Source organism: Ornithorhynchus anatinus, chromosome 1 (assembly GCF_004115215.2).
Source record: "Ornithorhynchus anatinus isolate Pmale09 chromosome 1, mOrnAna1.pri.v4, whole genome shotgun sequence".
Classification (NCBI taxonomy): domain Eukaryota; kingdom Metazoa; phylum Chordata; class Mammalia; order Monotremata; family Ornithorhynchidae; genus Ornithorhynchus; species Ornithorhynchus anatinus.
In genome coordinates, this window is record NC_041728.1 from 180575036 (window position 1) to 180593728 (window position 18693).

Genomic DNA, 18693 nt, shown 5'->3' on the forward strand with positions numbered 1-18693 from the left:
CCCCCCAGCTTCCACCCTCCAAGCCCCCAACCCCCCCAGTCCCCCAGCTTCCACCCTCCAAGCCCCCAACTCCCCCAGCTTCTTCCAGCCCCCATCCTCCACCCCCCAGCCCCTCCCTTCCAGCCCCCCACCCACCAGCCCCCCTCCACCGCCCGAGCCCCCAGCCCTCCTTGGGAGGGGGGGATGGTTTCTGATGGCCGTCCGGTCCCCCCCTGGTTTAGGGGATGAACCTGGCGAAGGAGATCCGGGACCGGGAGCGCGGGGGTCGGAGCTACGTGGGGGTGGTGGAGGGCGAGGCGGAGGCGTCGTCGGCGCCGGAGCTGATGAGAGTCATGCAACACGTGCTGGGCCCCAGGACCCACCTGCGCCCCGCCCAGCCCGACCACAACGTCGAGCACAACCTCAAGGCCGCACTCAAGCTCTACCAGTCAGTGACCGGGGGAAGGGAGGGGAGGGGAGGGGAGGGGAGGGGGCTCGGCCGGGGGGGAGGGTGGGGGGCGCGCATCGTTGCGGGCAGGGATCGGGCCCGTCCTTTCCTTGCATCCTGTGCACTGAGCGCTCACGGTGTGCGGACCCCTGGACTAAGCGCCGGTTTCCATTCGATCGCACGTATTGAGCGCTTACTGGGTGCCGCGCACTGTGCTAAGCGCTCGGGACGGGACGATCGAACCATCAAGTCACACTCTCCTCCCTCGACGAGCGGCCGGTCCGGGGGTCGCGGGGGAGACGGACGTGAATATATTGGCCCCTCCGCGGCGCTTAGTCCAGCGCTCTGCGCCCAGGCAGCGCTCGGTACGTACGATTCGAATGAATGAAGGTTGCACTGGCGTCTCCCGAGCGCTCAGTCCAGTGCCGTGCGCGCAGTCAGCGCTCAATAAATGCCATTGCCCCCCGCCCTGCAGCGTGTCGGACGCGGAGGGAAGCCTGCTGGTTAGAGAGGTGGCCGCCTGGCCCCTCACTCAGGACCTGCTCAAGCACGAGGTGAGGGGGGACCCGGGGGGCGAGGGGGGACCCTCCGCCCTCTGCCTCCAACTCCTCTCCCTCTTCCTCCTCTTCCCCACGGGCCTGGCAAGGCGGGGGCCTCCCTTCCCTTCCCTTCCCTTCCCTTCCTTTCCTTTCCCTTCCTTTCCCTTCCCTTCCCTTCCCTTCCCTTCCCTTCCCTTCCCTTCCCTTCCCTTCCCTTCCCTTCCCTTCCCTTCCCTTCCCTTCCCTTCCCTTCCCTTCCCTCCTCTTTCTTTCATTATTTTTCTCCCTTCTCTCCTTCTTCTTCCTTCCTTTTTCTTTCTTTCTTTCTTCCTTTCTTTTTCTTCCTTCCTTTCTTTTTCTTCCTTCCTTTCTTTTTCTTCCTTCCTTCCTTTTTCTTTCCTCCTTCCTTTTTCCTTCCTTCCTCCCTCCCTTCCTTTTTCTTTCTTTCTTCCTTTCTTTTTCTTCCTTCCTTTCTTCTTCTTCCTTTCATTCTTATTCTAACTTCTTCCTTCCTTCCTTCTTCTTTCTTTTTCTTCCTTCTTTCCTTTCCTTTTCTGTCTTTCATTCTTTTTCTTCCTCCCTTCTTTATTTATTTCTTCCTTCCTTCCTTTCTTTTTCTTTCTTTTGTTCTTTTTCTTTCTTCCTTCTCTTCCTTTCTTTTTCTTTCTTTTGTTCTTTTTCTTTCTTCCTTCTCTTCCTTCCTTTTTCTTTCTTTCATTCTTTTTCTTCCTTCCTTCCTTCCTTCCTTCCTTCCTTCCTTCCTTCCTTCCTTCCTTCCTTCCTTCCTTCCTTCCTTCCTTCCTTCCTTCCTTCCTTCCTTCCTTCCTTTCTTCCTTCCATTCTATCTTCCCTTTTCTTCCTTTCTTTTTCTCTTTCTTCCTTTTCTCTCTTTTTTCTTTCTTTTTTTCTTGCTCCCTCTCCTTCTATTTCTCTCTCTTTCCTTCTCCTCTCTCCTCCCCCCCCCCCCCACCGCCCCCAGCTTTTCTGACCCTCGGTTTGGGGGAGTGTTGGTCCTTTGAGAGACCCTCAAAGGAGGACGACGACACGCAAAGGGATCCCTGAGCCACCGAGCCAGCATGAGCTGGGGGACACACGGAGCTGAGCCTGGGCCTGCCCCACCGCCTGCTGACTGCTCCCCATTCCCCACCCCCCCGGTGCTCCCCTCACTGACTGCTCCTTTCTTCCCCCTTCTCCCCCTCTCTCCTCCCCACCCCCTTCCAGGACTGCTACATCTTGGACCAGGGTGGTCTAAAGGTCTACGTGTGGAAGGGGAAGGGTGCCAACGCCGAGGAGAGGAAGGGAGCGCTGAACCGGGCCACGGTAGACACCCCCACCCAAGGAGTTGGGGGAAGGGGGCTTCCCGGGGGTGTTGGGGAGGGGGCCGGGAGAGACAGAGACACAGAGACCAAGGTAGGCAGAGCCAGGACAGGACTCTGGGACTTGGGGAGACCCAGGAGGGTCCCGGAGGGGTCGGAGGGAGGGGGGGGTCTCTTGCTCCAGAGAGCGTGGAGCGAGGCTGGGCTGTTTGGAAAAGGGTGGGGAGGGGGCGAGGCAGGGCTGTTGTAAGCCCAGGGGAGGGGGTGGGAGAAGCAGGGCCGTGTGGCCTAGCGGGTAGAGCCCGGGCCTGGGAGCCAGAAGGACCTGGGTTCTCATCCCGGCTCTGCCCCTTGTCTGATCTGTGACCTTGGGCGAGTCACTTCACTTCTCTGGGCCTCAGTTCCCTCCTCTGGAAAATGGGGATGAAGAATATAAGCCCCAGGTGGGACAAGGACTTTGTCCAACCTGATTAATTTATGTCTAACCTAATGCTTAGAACAGTGCTTACTTATTATTAACAATAATATCATCATTATTATTATGGTTATTTTGAGCCTGGGGGAGGGAGGGAACAGAGATGTTCTGAGTCCGGGGGAGAGGTGGGGGAAGCAGGCCTGTGTGGATTCGTGGATAATAATAAACAATAATGGTGGTTTTTGTTAAGCGCTTACTATGTGCAAAGCACTGACACTGGGGCGGGGGGGGGCGATACAAGGTGATCAGGTTGTCCCACATGGGGCTCACAGTCTTAATCCCCCTTTTCCAGATGAGGTAACTGAGGCACAGAGAAGTGAAGTGAATTGCCCAAAGTCACACAGCTGACAAGCAGTTGAGCCGGCATTTGAACCCATGACCCCTGACTCCCAAGCCCGGGCTCTTTCCACTGAGCCACGCTGCTTCTCTAGATAGAGCACGGGCCTGGGAGTCAGAAGAACCTGGGTTCTAATCCTGGCTCCTGTGTGTGTGTGACTGGAAAAATCACTTTTTCATTGATTCAGTAGTATTTATTGAGCACTTACTATGTGCAGAGCACTGTACTAAGCGATTGGAATGTACAATTCGGCACTTCCCTTCCCTGGGCCTCAGTTCCCTCATTCATTCATTCGATCATATTTACTGAGCACTTACTGCGTGCAGAGCACTGTACTAAGCACGTAGGAGAGTACACTATAATGATAAACAGTGACATTCCTTGCCCACAGTGAATTTACAATCTAGGGTAGGGGGAGATACACTTGAATACGAATAAATAAAATGACAGCTATATTCATAAGCGCATAAGTGTGGGGTTGGGAGAGGGGAAGAGCAAAGGGAACAGTTCAGGGTGATGCAGAAGGGAGTGGGAGATGAGGAAACGGGGGGGCTTAGTCGGGGAAGGCCTCTTGGAGGAGTAGGGCTTTGAAGAGGGGGACAGTCATCGTCTGTGGGATTTGAGGAGGGAGAGAGCGTTCCGGGCCAGAGGCAGGACGGGGGCCAGGGGTTGGCGGCCAGACAGGTGAGATGGAGACCCAGGAAGAGGGTGAGGGGTACCAGAGGAGCGGAGTGTGCGGGCTGCGATGGAGAAGGAGAGAAGCGAGGCGAGGGAGGAGGGGGCAAGGTGGTGGAGAGCTTTATAAAGCCAATAGTGAGTAGTTTTTGTTTAATGTGGAGACGGATGGGCAACCACTGGAGTTTTTTGAGGAGCGGGGTGACGTGCCCTGAACGTTTTTGTTGAAAAATGATCCGGGCAGCAGAGTGAAGTAGGGACTGGAGTGGGGAGAGGCAGGAGGCTGGGAGGTCAGCAAGGAGGCTGATGCAGTCATCCAGGCAGGTTAGGATGAGTGCTTGGATTCACTTGGTAGCGGTTAGGAATGGGGATGAAGACCGTAAACACCATGTGGGTTAGGGATTGGGTCCAACCCGATTTGCTTGTATCCACCCCAGGGTTTAGTTCGGTGCTCAGCACCTAGTAAGTGCTTAACAAATACCACAATTATTATTATTATCAATTTATGTCTACACCAGTGCTTAGGAAGTGCTTAACGGGTAGTATAATAATTATTATTATTATTGTTCTGAGCCTGGGGGCAGGTGGGGAACAGGGCCGTTTTGAGCCCCAGGGGAGCAGCCATGCCCACCTGAGCCCACCCACCCACCCTTCTGGATCCTCTGGTCCCCAGAACTACATCAAGGCCAAGCAGTACCCTTCCAGCACCGGCGTGGAAGTGGTCAACGACGGGGCGGAGCCCGCCACCTTCCAGCAGCTCTTCCAAAAATGGACGGTGCCCGGTCGCACCTCGGGCCTGGGCAAGACCCACACGGTGGGGAGCATCGGTGAGCCAACAACGCCCAGACCCCGAGGCCTCTTCCCCTCCGGACTGCTCCCCCAGCTCGGCCCCCCAAGGCCCTAGGTCTCCTCAGCAATGCCCTCTGAAGGCCTGGACTCCCCCCGACCCAGCTCTGCCCACTTCCAGTCCTGGCCTCCCCCTCCCCAACTTTGTTCTCCCGTGTCTAGCCTCCCCCCAGCTCTGTCCCCAGATTTTGTCTGCCACTTATCTGCTGTGTGACCTTGGGCAAGTTACTTCACTCTTCTGAGCCTCAGTTCCCTCATCTGTAAGATGGGGATTGAGAGTGTGAGCCCCATGTGGGACGGAGACTGTGTCCAACCTGATTATCTTGTATCTAACCCAGCGCTCAGAACAGTGCCTGGCCCATAGTAAGCGCTTAAGAGATGCCATTACTTCTAGGCCTCCCCAGCTCCGTCCCCAGATTCAGGAGATGGTGGAGTGGGGACAGGGGGAACTGGGCCTCCCCTGGAGGAGGGCGGAGGGGAAGGGGCTCCCCGCGACTAACCCGTCCTCCTCCCCGTGGTCTCCCCACCCCCAGCCAAGGTGGAGCAGGTGAAGTTTGACGTGGAGTCGCTCCACGCGCAGCCACAGGTGGCCGCACACGAGAAGATGGTGGACGACGGGAGCGGACAAGTGGAGGTGGGGGGAGGAGAGGGGATGATCGGGGGTGGGGGGGAGATGGGCAGGGGGTCATGGGCGGGGAGGGGGAGGAGGAGGAGGTGGCGACCCCCGGGGTCCCGGGGCGGGGGGCCCGCCGGGCCTTGGGACCCGTGTCCCCCTCCTTGGGCTGACCATGGTCCCCGGCGGGTCGGGGGTCCGCAGGTGTGGCGCATCGAGAACCTGGAGCCGGTGCCGGTGGAGCCGCGCTGGCTGGGCCACCTGTTCGGGGGCGACTGCTATCTCATCCTCTACACCTACCACATCAACCAGAAACCCCACTACCTCATCTACATCTGGCAGGTAGGAACCCCCGCCTCCAGGCGGCCCTCCACCCGCCCCGCCCAGGGCAGACCCCTCCTCCGTCCACCGGCCAGCCCCCACCTCTGGGCAGCCCCCTTCCCTCAAGGCAATCCTCTCTCCCCTCCCCATCTTGCCCACCTCAGGGCAGCCCCCTCCCCTCCTCGCCCTGGGCAGACCCCCTCCCTCCGCACCTCCAGGCAACCCCCTCTCCCCTCCCTATCTTGCCTATCTCAGAACAGACCTCTTCCCCACCTCTGGGCAGCCCCCTCTCCCCTTCCCATCTTGCCCAACTCAAGGCAGACCCTTCCAGGCAGCCCCCCTCCCCTCCCTATCTTGCCCACCACAGGGCAGACCCTTCTCCCACCTCTGAGCAGCCCCCTTCCCCTCTCCAACCTGGACAGATCCCCTCTCTCCTCACCTTCAGGCAACCCCCTCTCCCCTCCCCAACTTGCCCACCTCAGGGCAGGCCCCTTCCCCAACTTCCCCCTTCCCTTCCCCTCCAACCCTCCTTCCTCACCCGATTTCCTGACCCCTTCCCTCTCTTAGCACCCCCTCATTTTGGAACCCTCCCGCAACTCCCCCACTCATTTCTGCCCTTCCTCTCCCAGGTCTCCACGTCCTTTCCACCCTCGCCCCCACCCCAGATCTCCCCCACCCTGCTGGCTTTCACTCACTCACTCATTCATTCATTCATTCAATCTTATTTATTGAGTGCTTACTCTGTGCAGAGCACCGTACTAAGCGCTTGGGAAAGTACAAGACAAGAATAAACAGTGACATTCCCTGACCACAACAAGCTCACAGTCTAGAAGGCAAGGGGGGAGACAGCAATTCGAATAAATAAATGACAGATAAGGACGTAAGTGGTGTGGGGCAGGGAGAGGGGAAGAGCAAAGGGAATGAGTCAGGGCGACACAGAAGGGAGTGGGAAATGAGGAAAAGCGGGGCTTAGTCTGGGAAGGCCTCTTGGAGGAGAGGGGCCTTCAATATGGCTTTGAAGGAGGGGAGAGTCGTCGTGGGATTTTAAAAACTTTCTATCTAACTTGCCCTATCCAACTGCGTTTTTTTATGGTATCGTTAAGCGCTTACCCTGTGCCAAGCACTGTTCTAAGCACTGAGGTCGATATCGGCTAATCGGGTCGGACACGGTCCGTGTCCCACGTGGGGCTCATAGTCTTCCTCCCCGTTTTACAGATGAGGGAACTGAGGCACAGAGAAGTGAAGTGACTTACCCAAGGTCACACAGCAAAGTGGCAAAATCGGGATTAGAATCCAGGTCCTTCTGTGTCCCAGATCCATGCTCTATCCATTAGGCATCCAGCCTTCCCCAACATCTCCCCCTCCCCATCTTCCCTGTTTCCCTATCAGTCCCTACTCCTTCCCATAGTAATAATAATAATAATATAGTAATGATAATTATGATATTAAGGGCTTACTGTGTGCCAGGCACTGTACTGAGCACTGAAGTAGGTACGAAATATTCAAATCCCATATGGGGCTAACAGTCTAAATAGGAGGGAGAATAGGTATTGAATCCCCAGTTTGCGGATGAGGTAACTGAGGCACTGAGAAGTGAAGTGACATGCTCAAGGTCACACAGCAGACAAGTAGCAGACGGGGTTTAGAACCCGGGTCTTCTGACTCGCAGGCCCGGGTTCTTTCCACTAGGCCACACTGCTTTCCATCTCCTGACCTCCCTTCCCATCTTTTGTCTGGATGGTCAGCGCTCTGGTTCAAGGAGGGGTGTGAGGGTGGGTCTGGTTTGCCCTCTGGAGACACCCCCAATTCCCTTTGGAGGGAGGGAGGGAGGGAAGGAAGAAGGGAGAAGACGAGGTCAGAAGAGCTAAGGGAGGGGCCTGCAGGCTCAGACCTCCACCAGCATCAAACTCCTCACCGTCGGCTTTAAAGTCCTCCATCCCCTCACCCCCTTCTACCTCACTTAGCTATTCTCCTTCTCCAACTCAGCCCACACACTTCGCTCCTCTAATGCCAAACTTCTCCCTGGGCCTCCATCTCACCTGTCTCGCCGCCGACTCCTGGCTCTGGCCTGGAACGCCCTGCCTCCTCATACCTGACAGTGACTCTTCCCGCCTTCGAAGCCTTATTGAAGGCCCATCTCCTCCAAGAGGCCTTCCCTGACTAAGCCCTTCTCTCCTTTTCTCCCATTCCCTTCTGCGTCACCCTGACTTGCTCCCTTTCTTCATCGCCCCCTCCGAGACCCTCGGCACTAATGTCCCTCTCCATCATTTTATTTGTTGATATCACTGTCTGTCTCCCCCTCTAGACTGTAAGCTCGCTCTGGGCAGGGAATGTGTCCGTGTATTGTCGCGCCGTTCATTCATTCGATCGTATTTATTGAGAGCTTACTGTGTGCAGAGCACCCTACTAAGCGCTTAGGGGAGTAGCGCTCTGCACACGGTAAGCGCTCAGTAAATACGATTGACCAACCGACCGTGTCCCATCGGCCCCACAGGGCAGCTCGGCCACCCAGGACGAGATCGCAGCCTCGGCCTACCAGGCCGTCATCCTGGACCAGAAGTACCAAGACCAGGCCGTGCAGATCCGAGTGACCATGGGCAAGGAGCCGCCCCACCTCTTGGCCATCTTCAAGGGTCAGATGGTCATCTACAAGGTGAGGGGGAGGAGGGAGCCCGTGTTCCTACGCCCGCTCCCTCTCTCCCACCCCGGCTCCCCTGCCGCTCCCCATCCCCTGGCTCCCTGACCCATCCCAGCTCCCTGCTCCACCCCGGCCCCACCTGGCCACCCTGAGATGCAGGCAGCAGGAAGAGGCAGAGATCACCAACAGCACCATCACCTCCTCCTTGTCCTTCTCGTCCTCCTCTTCCTTCTCCTCGTCCTCCTCCTCCTCCTCCTCCTCCTCTTCCTTCCTGTCCTCCCTCCCGTCCTCCTCATCCTCATCTTCCTCCTCCTCCCTGTCCTCCTCCCCGTCCTCATCCTCCTCCCCGTCCTCATCCTCCTCCCCGTCCTCATCCTCCTCCCCGTCCTCCTTGTCTTCTTCCTCCTCCTCCTCCTCTTCATCACCCTCATTCTCATCCTCCTCCTTGTCCTCCTTCTCATCTGCCTCGTCATCCTCCTCCTCCTCCTCCTCCTCCTCCTGTCCCACTGCACCCTGTCAGGGGTGGAGCAACAGATCCTCAGCCCCTCACCCGGGTCCCAGGTGGGCAGGGAGGGGCAGAGGGAGGGGGGCAAGTGTTTTGATAAAGTGTGAAGGGATGAGGTCAGAGGTGCAGGTGGAGGGGAGTAATAATAATCATAATAATGGTATTTGTTAAGCGCTTACTATGTACCAGGCACTTTGCTAAGCGCTGGGATAGATAGGGAAGCAGCGAGGCTTAGTGGAAAGAGCCCGGGCTTGGGAGTCAGAGGACATAAATTCTAATCCCGGATCTGCCACTTGTCTCCTGTGTGACCTTGGGCAAGCCTCTTAACTTCTCTGGGCCTCAGTTCCCTCATCTGTAAAATGGGGATGACATCTGTGAGCCCCATGTGGGACAACCTGATTACCTTGTATCCGCCCTCCCAGCGCTTAGAACAGCGCTTGGCACATAGTAAGCTCTTAACAAATACCAACATTATTATTATTATTAGTATGTGGCCGAGCTGGGATTAGAACCCATGACCTTCTGACTCCCAGGCCTATGTTCTGTCCACTACACCATGCTGTTTCACTGCTCCATCACTGAGGTATTTACTAAGCGCTTACTATGTGCTAAGCACTGGTATAGATACAAGATCATCAGGTCAGGCACAGTCCCTGTCCCGCATGGGACTGTAGGAGGAACACGTATCGAATCACCATTTTCCAGATGAGGAACCTGAGGTTCAGAGGACGTGAAATGACTTACCCAAGGTCACACAACAGACAGGTTCCGGAGCTGGAATTAGAATTCAGATCAATCAATCAATTGTAATTATTGAGCACTTATCGTATGCAGAGCACTATACTAAGCGCTTGGGAGAGTACAATACAACAAAATTAGCAGACTTGTTCCCCACCCACAACGAGCTTAAAGTCTAGAGGTGAAGACAGACAATAGAAATAAATGATGGATATGGACGTAAGTGCTGTGGGGCGAAGGGAGGGGTGAATAAAAGGTGCAAATTCAAGGGCAAGGGCGATGCAGAAGGGAGTGGGAGAAGAGGAAATGAGGGCTTGGTCAGGGAAGGCCTCTGGGAGGAGGTGGGCCTTAGATAAGGCTTTCAACGGTGGGAGGCTCATCGTCAGATATGAAGAGGTAGGGCATTCCAGGCCAGAGACAGGCAGTCAGTCAACCGTATTTATTGAGCGCTCACTGCATGCAGAACACTGGACTGAGTCCTCGGGAGAGGACAATAAAACGATATAAACAGGCAGGACACGGGAGAGAGGTCGGTGGAGAGAGAGATGAGTCCAAGGTACAGTGAGTAGATTGGCTTTAGAGGAGCGAAGTGTGAGGGTTGGGTTGGAGCAGGAAAATAGTGAGGTGAGGTAGGAGGGGGGCCAGGGGATTAAGTACTTTAAAGCCAATGGTGACGAGTTTCCGTTTGATGCGGAGGTGGATGGGCAACCACTGGAGGTTTTTAAGGAGAGGGGAAACGTGGGCTGAACGGTTTTGTGGAAAAATAATCCGGGCAGCAGAGTGAAGTCTGGACCGGAGTGGGGAGAGACAGGAGGCCGGGAGGTCAGCGAGGAGGCTGATGCAGGAATCCAGGCGGGAGAGGATGAGTGCTTGGATCAGCATGGTAGCCATTTGGATGGAGAGGAGAGGGCGGATTTTAGCGATGTTGTGAAGGCTGAAACTGACAGTGTTTGGTGACAGTTTGAATACGTGGATCGAATGAGAGAGAGGAGTCGAGGTTAAAGCCAAGGTTATGGGCTTGTGAGGCAAGGAGGGCGGTGGTTGCCGTCTACAGTGATGGGAAAGTCGTGGGGAGGACAGGGTTTGAGTGGAAAGGTGAGGAGATCTATTTTAGACATGTTCAATTTGCAGTGTTGGTGGGACATCCAAGTAGAGATGTCTGAAGACCGGAGGAGATGCGAGCCTGGAGAGAGGGGAGGGAGATCAGGGCTGGAGAGGGAGGTTTGGGAATCGTCCACATAGAGGTGGGAGTTGAAACCATGGAAGTGAATTCACTCATTCCATTCATTCAATCGTATTTATTGAGCACTTACTATGTACAGAGCACTGGACTGAGCGCTTGGAATGTACAATTGGGCAGCAGATAGAGACAATCCCTGCCCAACAACGGGCTCACAGTCTAAACGGGGGAGACAGACAACAGAACAAAACAGAATAAAACAAAACAAGGAGTCTGGCATCAGCATCATCAAGATAAATAGAATCATAGATATATATACACCTCATTTACAAAATAAATAGGGTAATAAATAATATATACAAATATGCACAAGTACTGCAGGGTGGGGAAGGGGGGAGAGCAGAGGGCGGGTGAAGGGGGAATGCGGAGGGAAAGGGAGGGCTCAGTGTGGGCAGGCCTCCCGGAGGAGGTGAGCTCTCAGTAGGGCTCTGAAGAGGGGAAGAGAGTTAGTTTGGCGGAGGTGCGGAGGGAGGGCGTTCCGGGACCGCGGGAGGACGTGGCCCGGGGTTGACGGTGGGCTAGGGTGAACGGGGGACGGTCTGGAGGCTAGAATGAGTTCTCCGAAGGAGGGGGTGGAGATGGAGAATAGCGGGGGACCCAGAACTGAACCTTGAGGGACACCCACAATTAGTGGGTGGGAGACAGAGGAGCCCGTGCAAGAGACTAAGAATGAGCGGCGGGAGAGTTAGGAGGAGGACCACAGTAAGGGCTCGATAAATACGGCCGAATGAACCAGGAGAGGACGGAGTCAGTGAAGCCGAGGTTGGATGACGTCCTCAGGAGACGGGGGTGGTCCACAGCGTCAAAGGCAGGCGAGAGGTCGAGGAGGATTGGGATGGAGTAGAGGCCGTTGGCTTTGGCAAGAAGGAGGTCATCGGTGACTCTAGAAAGGGCGGTTTCTGTGAAGTGAAGGGGGCAGAAGCCTGATTTGGGGGCGTCCGGGAGAGAATCGGAGGAGAGGAATTCGAGACAGCCGGTGCAGACGACTCGCTCAAGAAGTTTGGAGAGGAAAGGGAGGAGGGAAAAGGGGTGATAGCCGGAGGGAGCCGAGGGGTCGAGGGAGGGCTTTTTTGGGACGGGGGAAACATGGACGTATTTGAAAGCAGTGGGGAAGAAGCCATCGGAGAGCCAACAGTTGAAGATGGCGGTCAGGGAGGGAAGCAGGAAGGGGGCAAGTGCTCTGATGAGGTGCGGAGGAATGGGGTCAGAGGCGCAGGTGGAGGGAGTAGATTTTTGAGAGAAGGCAAAAGATCTCTCGAGTTCTCAATGGGCCTCGTTCTCGCCTGACCCGCCGTCGACCTCTGGCCCACATCCTCCCTCTGGCCTGGAACGCCCTCCCTCCTCACATCCGTCAAACTAGCACACTTTCCCCCTGCAAAGCCCTACTGAGAGCTCACCTCCTCCGAGAGGCCTTCCCAGACTGAGCCCCCCTTTCCCTCTGCTCCTCCTCCCCTCCCATCGGCCCGACTCCCTCCCTCTGCTCTATGCCTCTTTCCGCCCCAGAGCACTTGTGTATATTTGTACATATTTATTATTCTATTTGTTTTATTAATGATGTTTCTATATCTATAATTCTATTTATTTCTATTGATGCTATTGATACCTGTTTACTTGCTCTGTTGTCTGTCTCCCTCCTTCTAGACTGTGAGCCCACTGTCGGGAAAGGATTGTCTCTATGTGTTGCTGAATTGTACTTTCTAAGCGCTTAGTACAGCGCTCTGCACTCAGTAAGTGCTCAGCAGATACGATCGAATGAATGAATGATGAGTTACTGCTAGGAAAGATGGGAGAGACTGGAAACTCACTGTGGGCAGGTAATGTAGCAATCCTATTGTCCTCTCCCAAACGCTTAGTACAGTGTTCTGCCCACGGCGCTCAATTAACACGATCGACTGATTGAACATTGAAGAAGGGGCAGGGGTAGGGAGGTGCAGCGGAGATTTTCAGGAGATGGCGCATGATAGGGTCCATTTTCTCAATAAAGTAGGTGGCCGGGTCATTGCGGGTAAGGGACGGAGGAGGCAGAGGGACAGGGATTGTGTCCAACCCGATGACTTTGTATCTCCCCCAGCTCTGAGTACAGTCCCTGGCACATAGTAAGCGCTTAACAAATGCCACAATTAATAACGTTGGTATTTGTTAAGCGCTTACTAGGTGCCGAGCACTGTTCTAAGCGCTGGGGGAGATACAGGGTCGTCAGGTTGTCCCAGGTGGAGCTCACACACTTTTAATCCCCATTTTGCAGATGAGAGAACTGAGGCACAAAGAAGTTAAGTGACTCGCCCACAGACAAACAGCTGACAAGTGGCAGAGCCGGGAGTCGAACTCATGACCTCTGACTCCAAATCCCAGGATCTTTCCACTGAGCCACGCTGCTTCTCCATTATCATTATGAGAAACAGCGTGACCTAGTTGGTTCGTTCATTCATTCAATCGTATTTATTGAGCGCTTACTGTGTGCAGAGCACTGTACTAAGTGCTTGAAAAGTACAATTTGGGAACAAATAAAGACAATCCCTACCCGACAACGGGCTTACAGTCTAGAAGGGGGGGAGATGACAACAAAACAAAACAAGTAGACAGACATCAATAGCATCAAAATGGAACGATAGGTATATCCATGTCATTAATAAAATAAATAGAATAATAAACATTCATTCATTCAATTGGATTTATTGGGCACTTACGGTGTGCAGAGCACTGTACTAATCGGTTGGAAAGACCTCCTGGAGGAGGTGAGCTCTCGATAGGGCTTGGAAGAGGGGAAGAGAGTTAGGCGGCGGAGGTGAGGAGGGAGGGCTTTCCAGGACAGCGGGAGGACGTGGCGCTGGGGTCGACGGCGGGATGGGCGAGAACGTGGCACGGTGAGGAGGTTAGTGGCAGAGTCGCGGCCTGGAAGCCAGAGGACCTGGGTTCTAATCCCGACTCTGCCGCATGTCTCCCGTGTGACCTTGGGCAACTCTCTTCTCGGTTCCCTCATCTGTCAAATGGGGATGAAGAGCGGGAGCCCCATGTGGGACAGAGACTGTGTCCAACCTGATTACCTCCCATCTCCCCCAGTGCTTAAAACAGTGCTTGGCACATAGTAAGCGCCTAACAAATAGCACAGTTATTATCAGGGGGTTTGAGGAGGGAGTGAAAAGTGTGAAACAACTGCAAGTTCTAGGGTCTGGAGGGGGACCGGCAGGGAGGGAATCATTCATTCAGTAGTATTTATCGAGCGCTTACTATGTGCGGAGCACTGTACTAAGCGCCTGGAATGTACAATTCGGCAGCAGATAGAGACGATCCCTGCCCATTGATGGGTTCACGGTCTAACCGGGGGAGACGGACAGAAAGAAGACAACTTAATCGCAATAACCAGAATCAAGAGGATGGACACCTCAATCGTACCCTAATCCACAGCTGGCTTCTCTTTCTCACCCGCGCTGACTCCGGGGGTCTTCTGTCCCACAGGGGGGCACCTCCCGGGCGGGCAACACAGAGCCGGAGCCCGCCACGCGGCTGTTTCAAGTGAGGGGCACCCACGACAAGAATACCAAAGCCATCGAGGTCCTGGCCCGAGGCTCCTCCCTCAACTCCAACGACGTCTTCGTCCTCAAGACCCAATCCTGCTGCTACCTCTGGTGTGGGAAGGTGGGTGACGGCGTCGGGGGTCCCGAGGGTCGGGGGGCAGGGGGACGGGTGGGCAGAGGCAGCTCCCCTCCCTCACTCCACTACCTGGTCCCGCTGGGGTCTCTCTCTTCGCCTGACTCTAACTGAGCGCTACTGTACTGACTTGTACTTTCCAAGTGCTTAGTACAGAGCTCTGCACAGAGTAAGCGCTCAATAAATATGACTGAATACTAATACTAATGCTGGTATTTGTTAAGCGCTTACTCTGTGCAGACACCGTTCTAAGCGCTGGGGTAGATACAGGGTCATCGGGCTGTCCCTCGTGAGGCTCACGGTCTTAGTCCCCATTTTCCAGATGAGGTAACTGAGGCACAGAGAAGTGAAGTGACTTGCCCACAGTCACACAGCTCACAAGCGGCGGAGCGGGGATTCGAACCCATGACCTCTGACTCCCAAGCCGGGGCTCTTTCCACTGAGCCACAGTGCTTCCCTGAGCGCTTGGTCTCAATACAGTACAGTAGCTGTCTCTCTCCGACTCGGTCGGTCTCTCTCTGACTCGGTCGGTCTCGGGCCTCTGCTCGTTCAGTCGTATTTACTGAGCGCTTTCCAGGTGCAGAGCACTGTACAAAACGCTTGGGAGAGGACAGTAGAACAATAAAAAGACACATTCCCTGCCCGCGACGAGCTGACAGTCTAGTCTGTCTGTCCGTGACTCTAGCGGTTTATTGTGCTACCGTGTGCAGAGCACCGTAATAATAATAATTGTGTTATTTAAGCACGTCCTACGTGCTAGGCCCTGAACTGAGCATTGGGGTGGATACCAGCAAATAGGGTTGGACAGTGTTGACTGATGTGGGGTCCCGGTCTTCATCCCCATTTTACAGATGAAGTAACTGAGGCACAGAGAATGAAGTGACTTGCCCACGGTCACACAGCAAAGAGCAGAACTGGGATTAGAACCCAGGTCCTTCTGACTCCATCCACTACGCCACACCGCTTCTCCACCGAGCGCTTGGGAGAGAACAGAAGCCGCCCCTCCCCGACTCCTCCTCGGGTCCCTCTGTCTCTCTTCCCCTGACCCGAGCAGTTTGTTGAGCGCTTACTGTATGCAGAGCACTGTACCGAGCGCTTGGGACGGTACAGTACCTAGTAGCTATGATTCCTACCTTCAAGGAGCTGACGGTTTGCCACGTGCAGAGCACTGGTCTAAGCGCTTGGGAGGGTACCGTGTGACTTTGGGCAAGTCGCTCACCTTCTCTGGGCCTCAGTGACCTCATCTGTAAAATGGGGATGAAGACTGGGAGCCCCTGGGGAGACAACCTGACGACCTTCCATCTACCCCAGCGCTTAGAACAGGGCTTGGCACATAATAATAATAACGTTGGTATTTGTTAAGCGCTTGCTAGGTGCAGAGCCCTGTTCTAAGCGCTGGGGGAGATACGGGGTCATCGGGTTGTCCCACGTGAGGCTGACAGTTAATCCCCATTTTACCGATGAGGTAAATGAGGCCCGGAGAAGTGAAGTGACTTGCCCACGGTCAAACAGCTGCCAAGTGGCGGAGCCGGGATTCGAACCCATGACCTCGGACTCCCAAGCCCAGGCTCCTTCCCCTGAGCCACGCTGCTTCTCCCAATACTTAACACATACCAAACACTTAACAAATACCACGGTTATAGTTATTACGATAGTAGACACGATCCCCGCCTTCAAGAAGCGTGCTGTCTACTGGGTGCAGAGCACCGGTCTACGCGCTGGGGAGAGGACAACAGAGTCAGTAGATACGATCGCTGCCCTCAAGGAGCTTCCGGTCTGCTGTGCGCAGAGCACTGTCCTGAGCACTGGGAGAGGGTGATGGAGTTAGGAGACATGATTCATATCCTTGAGGAACTCACAGGCTTCTGAAAGCAGAGCCCTGGGGAGCCTTCAGTAGACTGTAGCCTAGAGAAGCAGCGTGGCTCAGTGGCAAGAGCCCGGGCTTGGGAGTCAGAGGTCACGGGTTCGAATCCCGGCTCCGCCACTTGGCAGCTGGGTGACTGTGGGCGAGTCACTTCACTTCTCTGGGCCTCAGTTCCCTCATCTGTAAAACGGGGATTAAGACTGTGAGCCTCACGTGGGACAACCCGATGACCCTGTATCCCCCCCCCCCCCAGCGCTTAGAACGGTGGTCCGCACAGAGTAAGCGCTTAACAAATACCAACATTATTAGACTGCCAGCTCGTTGTGGGCAGGGAATGTTCTAATCTCCCAAGCGCTTAGTACAGTGCTCTGCACAGAGCAAGCGCTCAATAAATACGATTGGCAGTGGGGGACACGATTTCCGCCCACCAGGAGCTTCGAGTCTAGATGGGGAGGCAGCCATTGACAGAAATTACAGAAGGGGAAAATGGTGCAGGGTATAAAGACAAGGTCTCTTGGCTCCTTTTCTCTCCGACTCGGTGTCTCTCTATCTCTCGCTGACTCTGGGCTGGGTGTCTGTTTCCCTCGACTCCATCGCTACCCGCGTTAATGATCACTGTGGTATTTGCTAAGTACTTATTATATGCCGAGCACTGTACTAAGCGCTGGGGAAAATTCAAGATAATGGAGTTGGAGCACCTCCCATGTCCTCTGTCGGGGCTCACGGTCTCTCTCTGACTGGGAGAGAGGGGCAAGGTGTAGGGGGCAAGCATGGTGTAGTGGCTAGGGCCCGGGCCAGGGAGGCAGAACGTCATGGGTTCTAATCCCGCCTCTGCCACTTGTCTGCTGTGTGACCTTGGGGAAGTCACTTCACTTCTCTAGCGTTCAATTGCCTCCTCTGTAAAATGGGGATTGAGACTGGAGCCCCACGTGGGACGGGGACTGTGTCCAACCCGATTTGCTTGGATCCACCCCGGCATTTAATACGGTGCCTGGCACGTAGTAAGCGCTTAACTGACACCACGGTTGTTATTATTATTATTAGTTCCAATCCCAGCTCTGCCACTTGTCAGCTGTGGGACTCTGGGCAAGTCGCTTCACTTCTCTGTGCCTCAATTACCCCATCTGCAAAGTGGGGTTGAAGACTGCGAGCCCCGTGTGGGACAACCTGATGACCCCGTATCTCCCCCAGCGCTTAGAACGGTGCTTGGCCCATAGGAAGCGCTTAACAGATACCGACATTATTAAGATCTCTTCCCTCCGCCTTAAGCCCCCTCTTCTTCCCTCTGGACGGGCCTCTCCTCCCACCCCTCCCCTCCCTCCGGGCTGCCCCTCGCTCTTTCCCCTCCCCCGGCGGGGGGCTGGGCCTGAGACCCTCTCCCCCTCCCCTCTCGGGCGGCAGGGCTGCAGCGGGGACGAGCGGGAGATGGCCAAGATGGTCGCCAACACCATCTCGAAGACGGAGAAGCTGGTGGTGGTGGAGGGGCAGGAGCCCGCCAACTTCTGGCTGGCCCTGGGGGGCAAGGCCCCCTACTCCAGTGACAAAAGGTGAGCTCCGTCCCCACCCCCGTCCGGCCTGGCCCAACCCCCTCCAGGACCACCGTCCGGGCGCGGACCCCAGAGAGCCCTCTGGCCCCCACCCCCCTTCCCACTGCACCTCCATCACGGGTCCCTCCTGGGTGTAATCAATGCAGTCAATCACTAAGTGGTATTTATTGAGCACTTACTGTGTACAGAGCACTGTAATAATAATAACAACGATGATGGTATTTGTTAAGGCGCTTACTACGTACTAAGTCACTGTTCTAAGCGCTGGGGGAGATACAAGGTCGTCAGGTTGCCCCTTGTGGGGCTTCACAGTCTTCATCCCCGTTTTCCAGACGAGGTCACTGAGGCACAGAGAAGTTAAGTGGCTTGCCCGAAGTCACACACCTGACAAGTGGTGGAGCCGGGATTAGAACCCAGGACCTCTGACTCCCAAGCCTGGACTCTTGGCACTAAGCCACGCTGCTTTGGAGGCTACTCTATAACAGAGTCGGTATATACCAGTTATATATATATAATACATTAAACATATATATATATATATACATATGTACATAATAGTTTGTATAATAGTTTCTGCCCACCCAGTGGCAAGAGCCCGGGCTTGGGAGTCAGAGGATGTGGGTTCTAATCCCAGCTCTGTCACTTGTCTGCTGTGTGACCTTGGCTAAATCACTTAACTCCTCTGTGCCTCTGTTACCTTATCTGTAAAATGGGGATTGAGACTGTGGGCCCCATGTGGCACATGGACGGCGTCCAACCTAATTACCTCATATCTACCCCAGTGCTTAGGAGAGTGCGTGGCACATAGTAAGCGCTTAACAAATATCCTAATGGTTATCACTTAGACTGTGAGCCCCATGCAGGACAGGGACTGTGTCCAACCTAATTCACTTGTATCTACCCCAGTGCTTAGAACAGTATTTGACACATAGTAGGGGCTTAACAAGTACCAAAAAATAAAATG

At 54.9% G+C, this 18693-nt stretch overlaps 1 protein-coding gene across 1 annotated transcript in view; it reads left to right on the plus strand.

Moving 5' to 3' along the window:
• Positions 1-18693, plus strand: part of VIL1 (villin 1) — a 47167-nt gene that overhangs the window by 21298 nt on the left and 7176 nt on the right. The window contains exons 7-15 of the mRNA XM_029078390.2: positions 222-427; positions 903-981; positions 2188-2286; positions 4443-4596; positions 5149-5249; positions 5433-5570; positions 8044-8202; positions 14127-14306; positions 17584-17729. Coding sequence (XP_028934223.1) covers positions 222-427; positions 903-981; positions 2188-2286; positions 4443-4596; positions 5149-5249; positions 5433-5570; positions 8044-8202; positions 14127-14306; positions 17584-17729 — 1262 coding nt within the window. The remainder of the gene's footprint in view (positions 1-221; positions 428-902; positions 982-2187; positions 2287-4442; positions 4597-5148; positions 5250-5432; positions 5571-8043; positions 8203-14126; positions 14307-17583; positions 17730-18693) is intronic.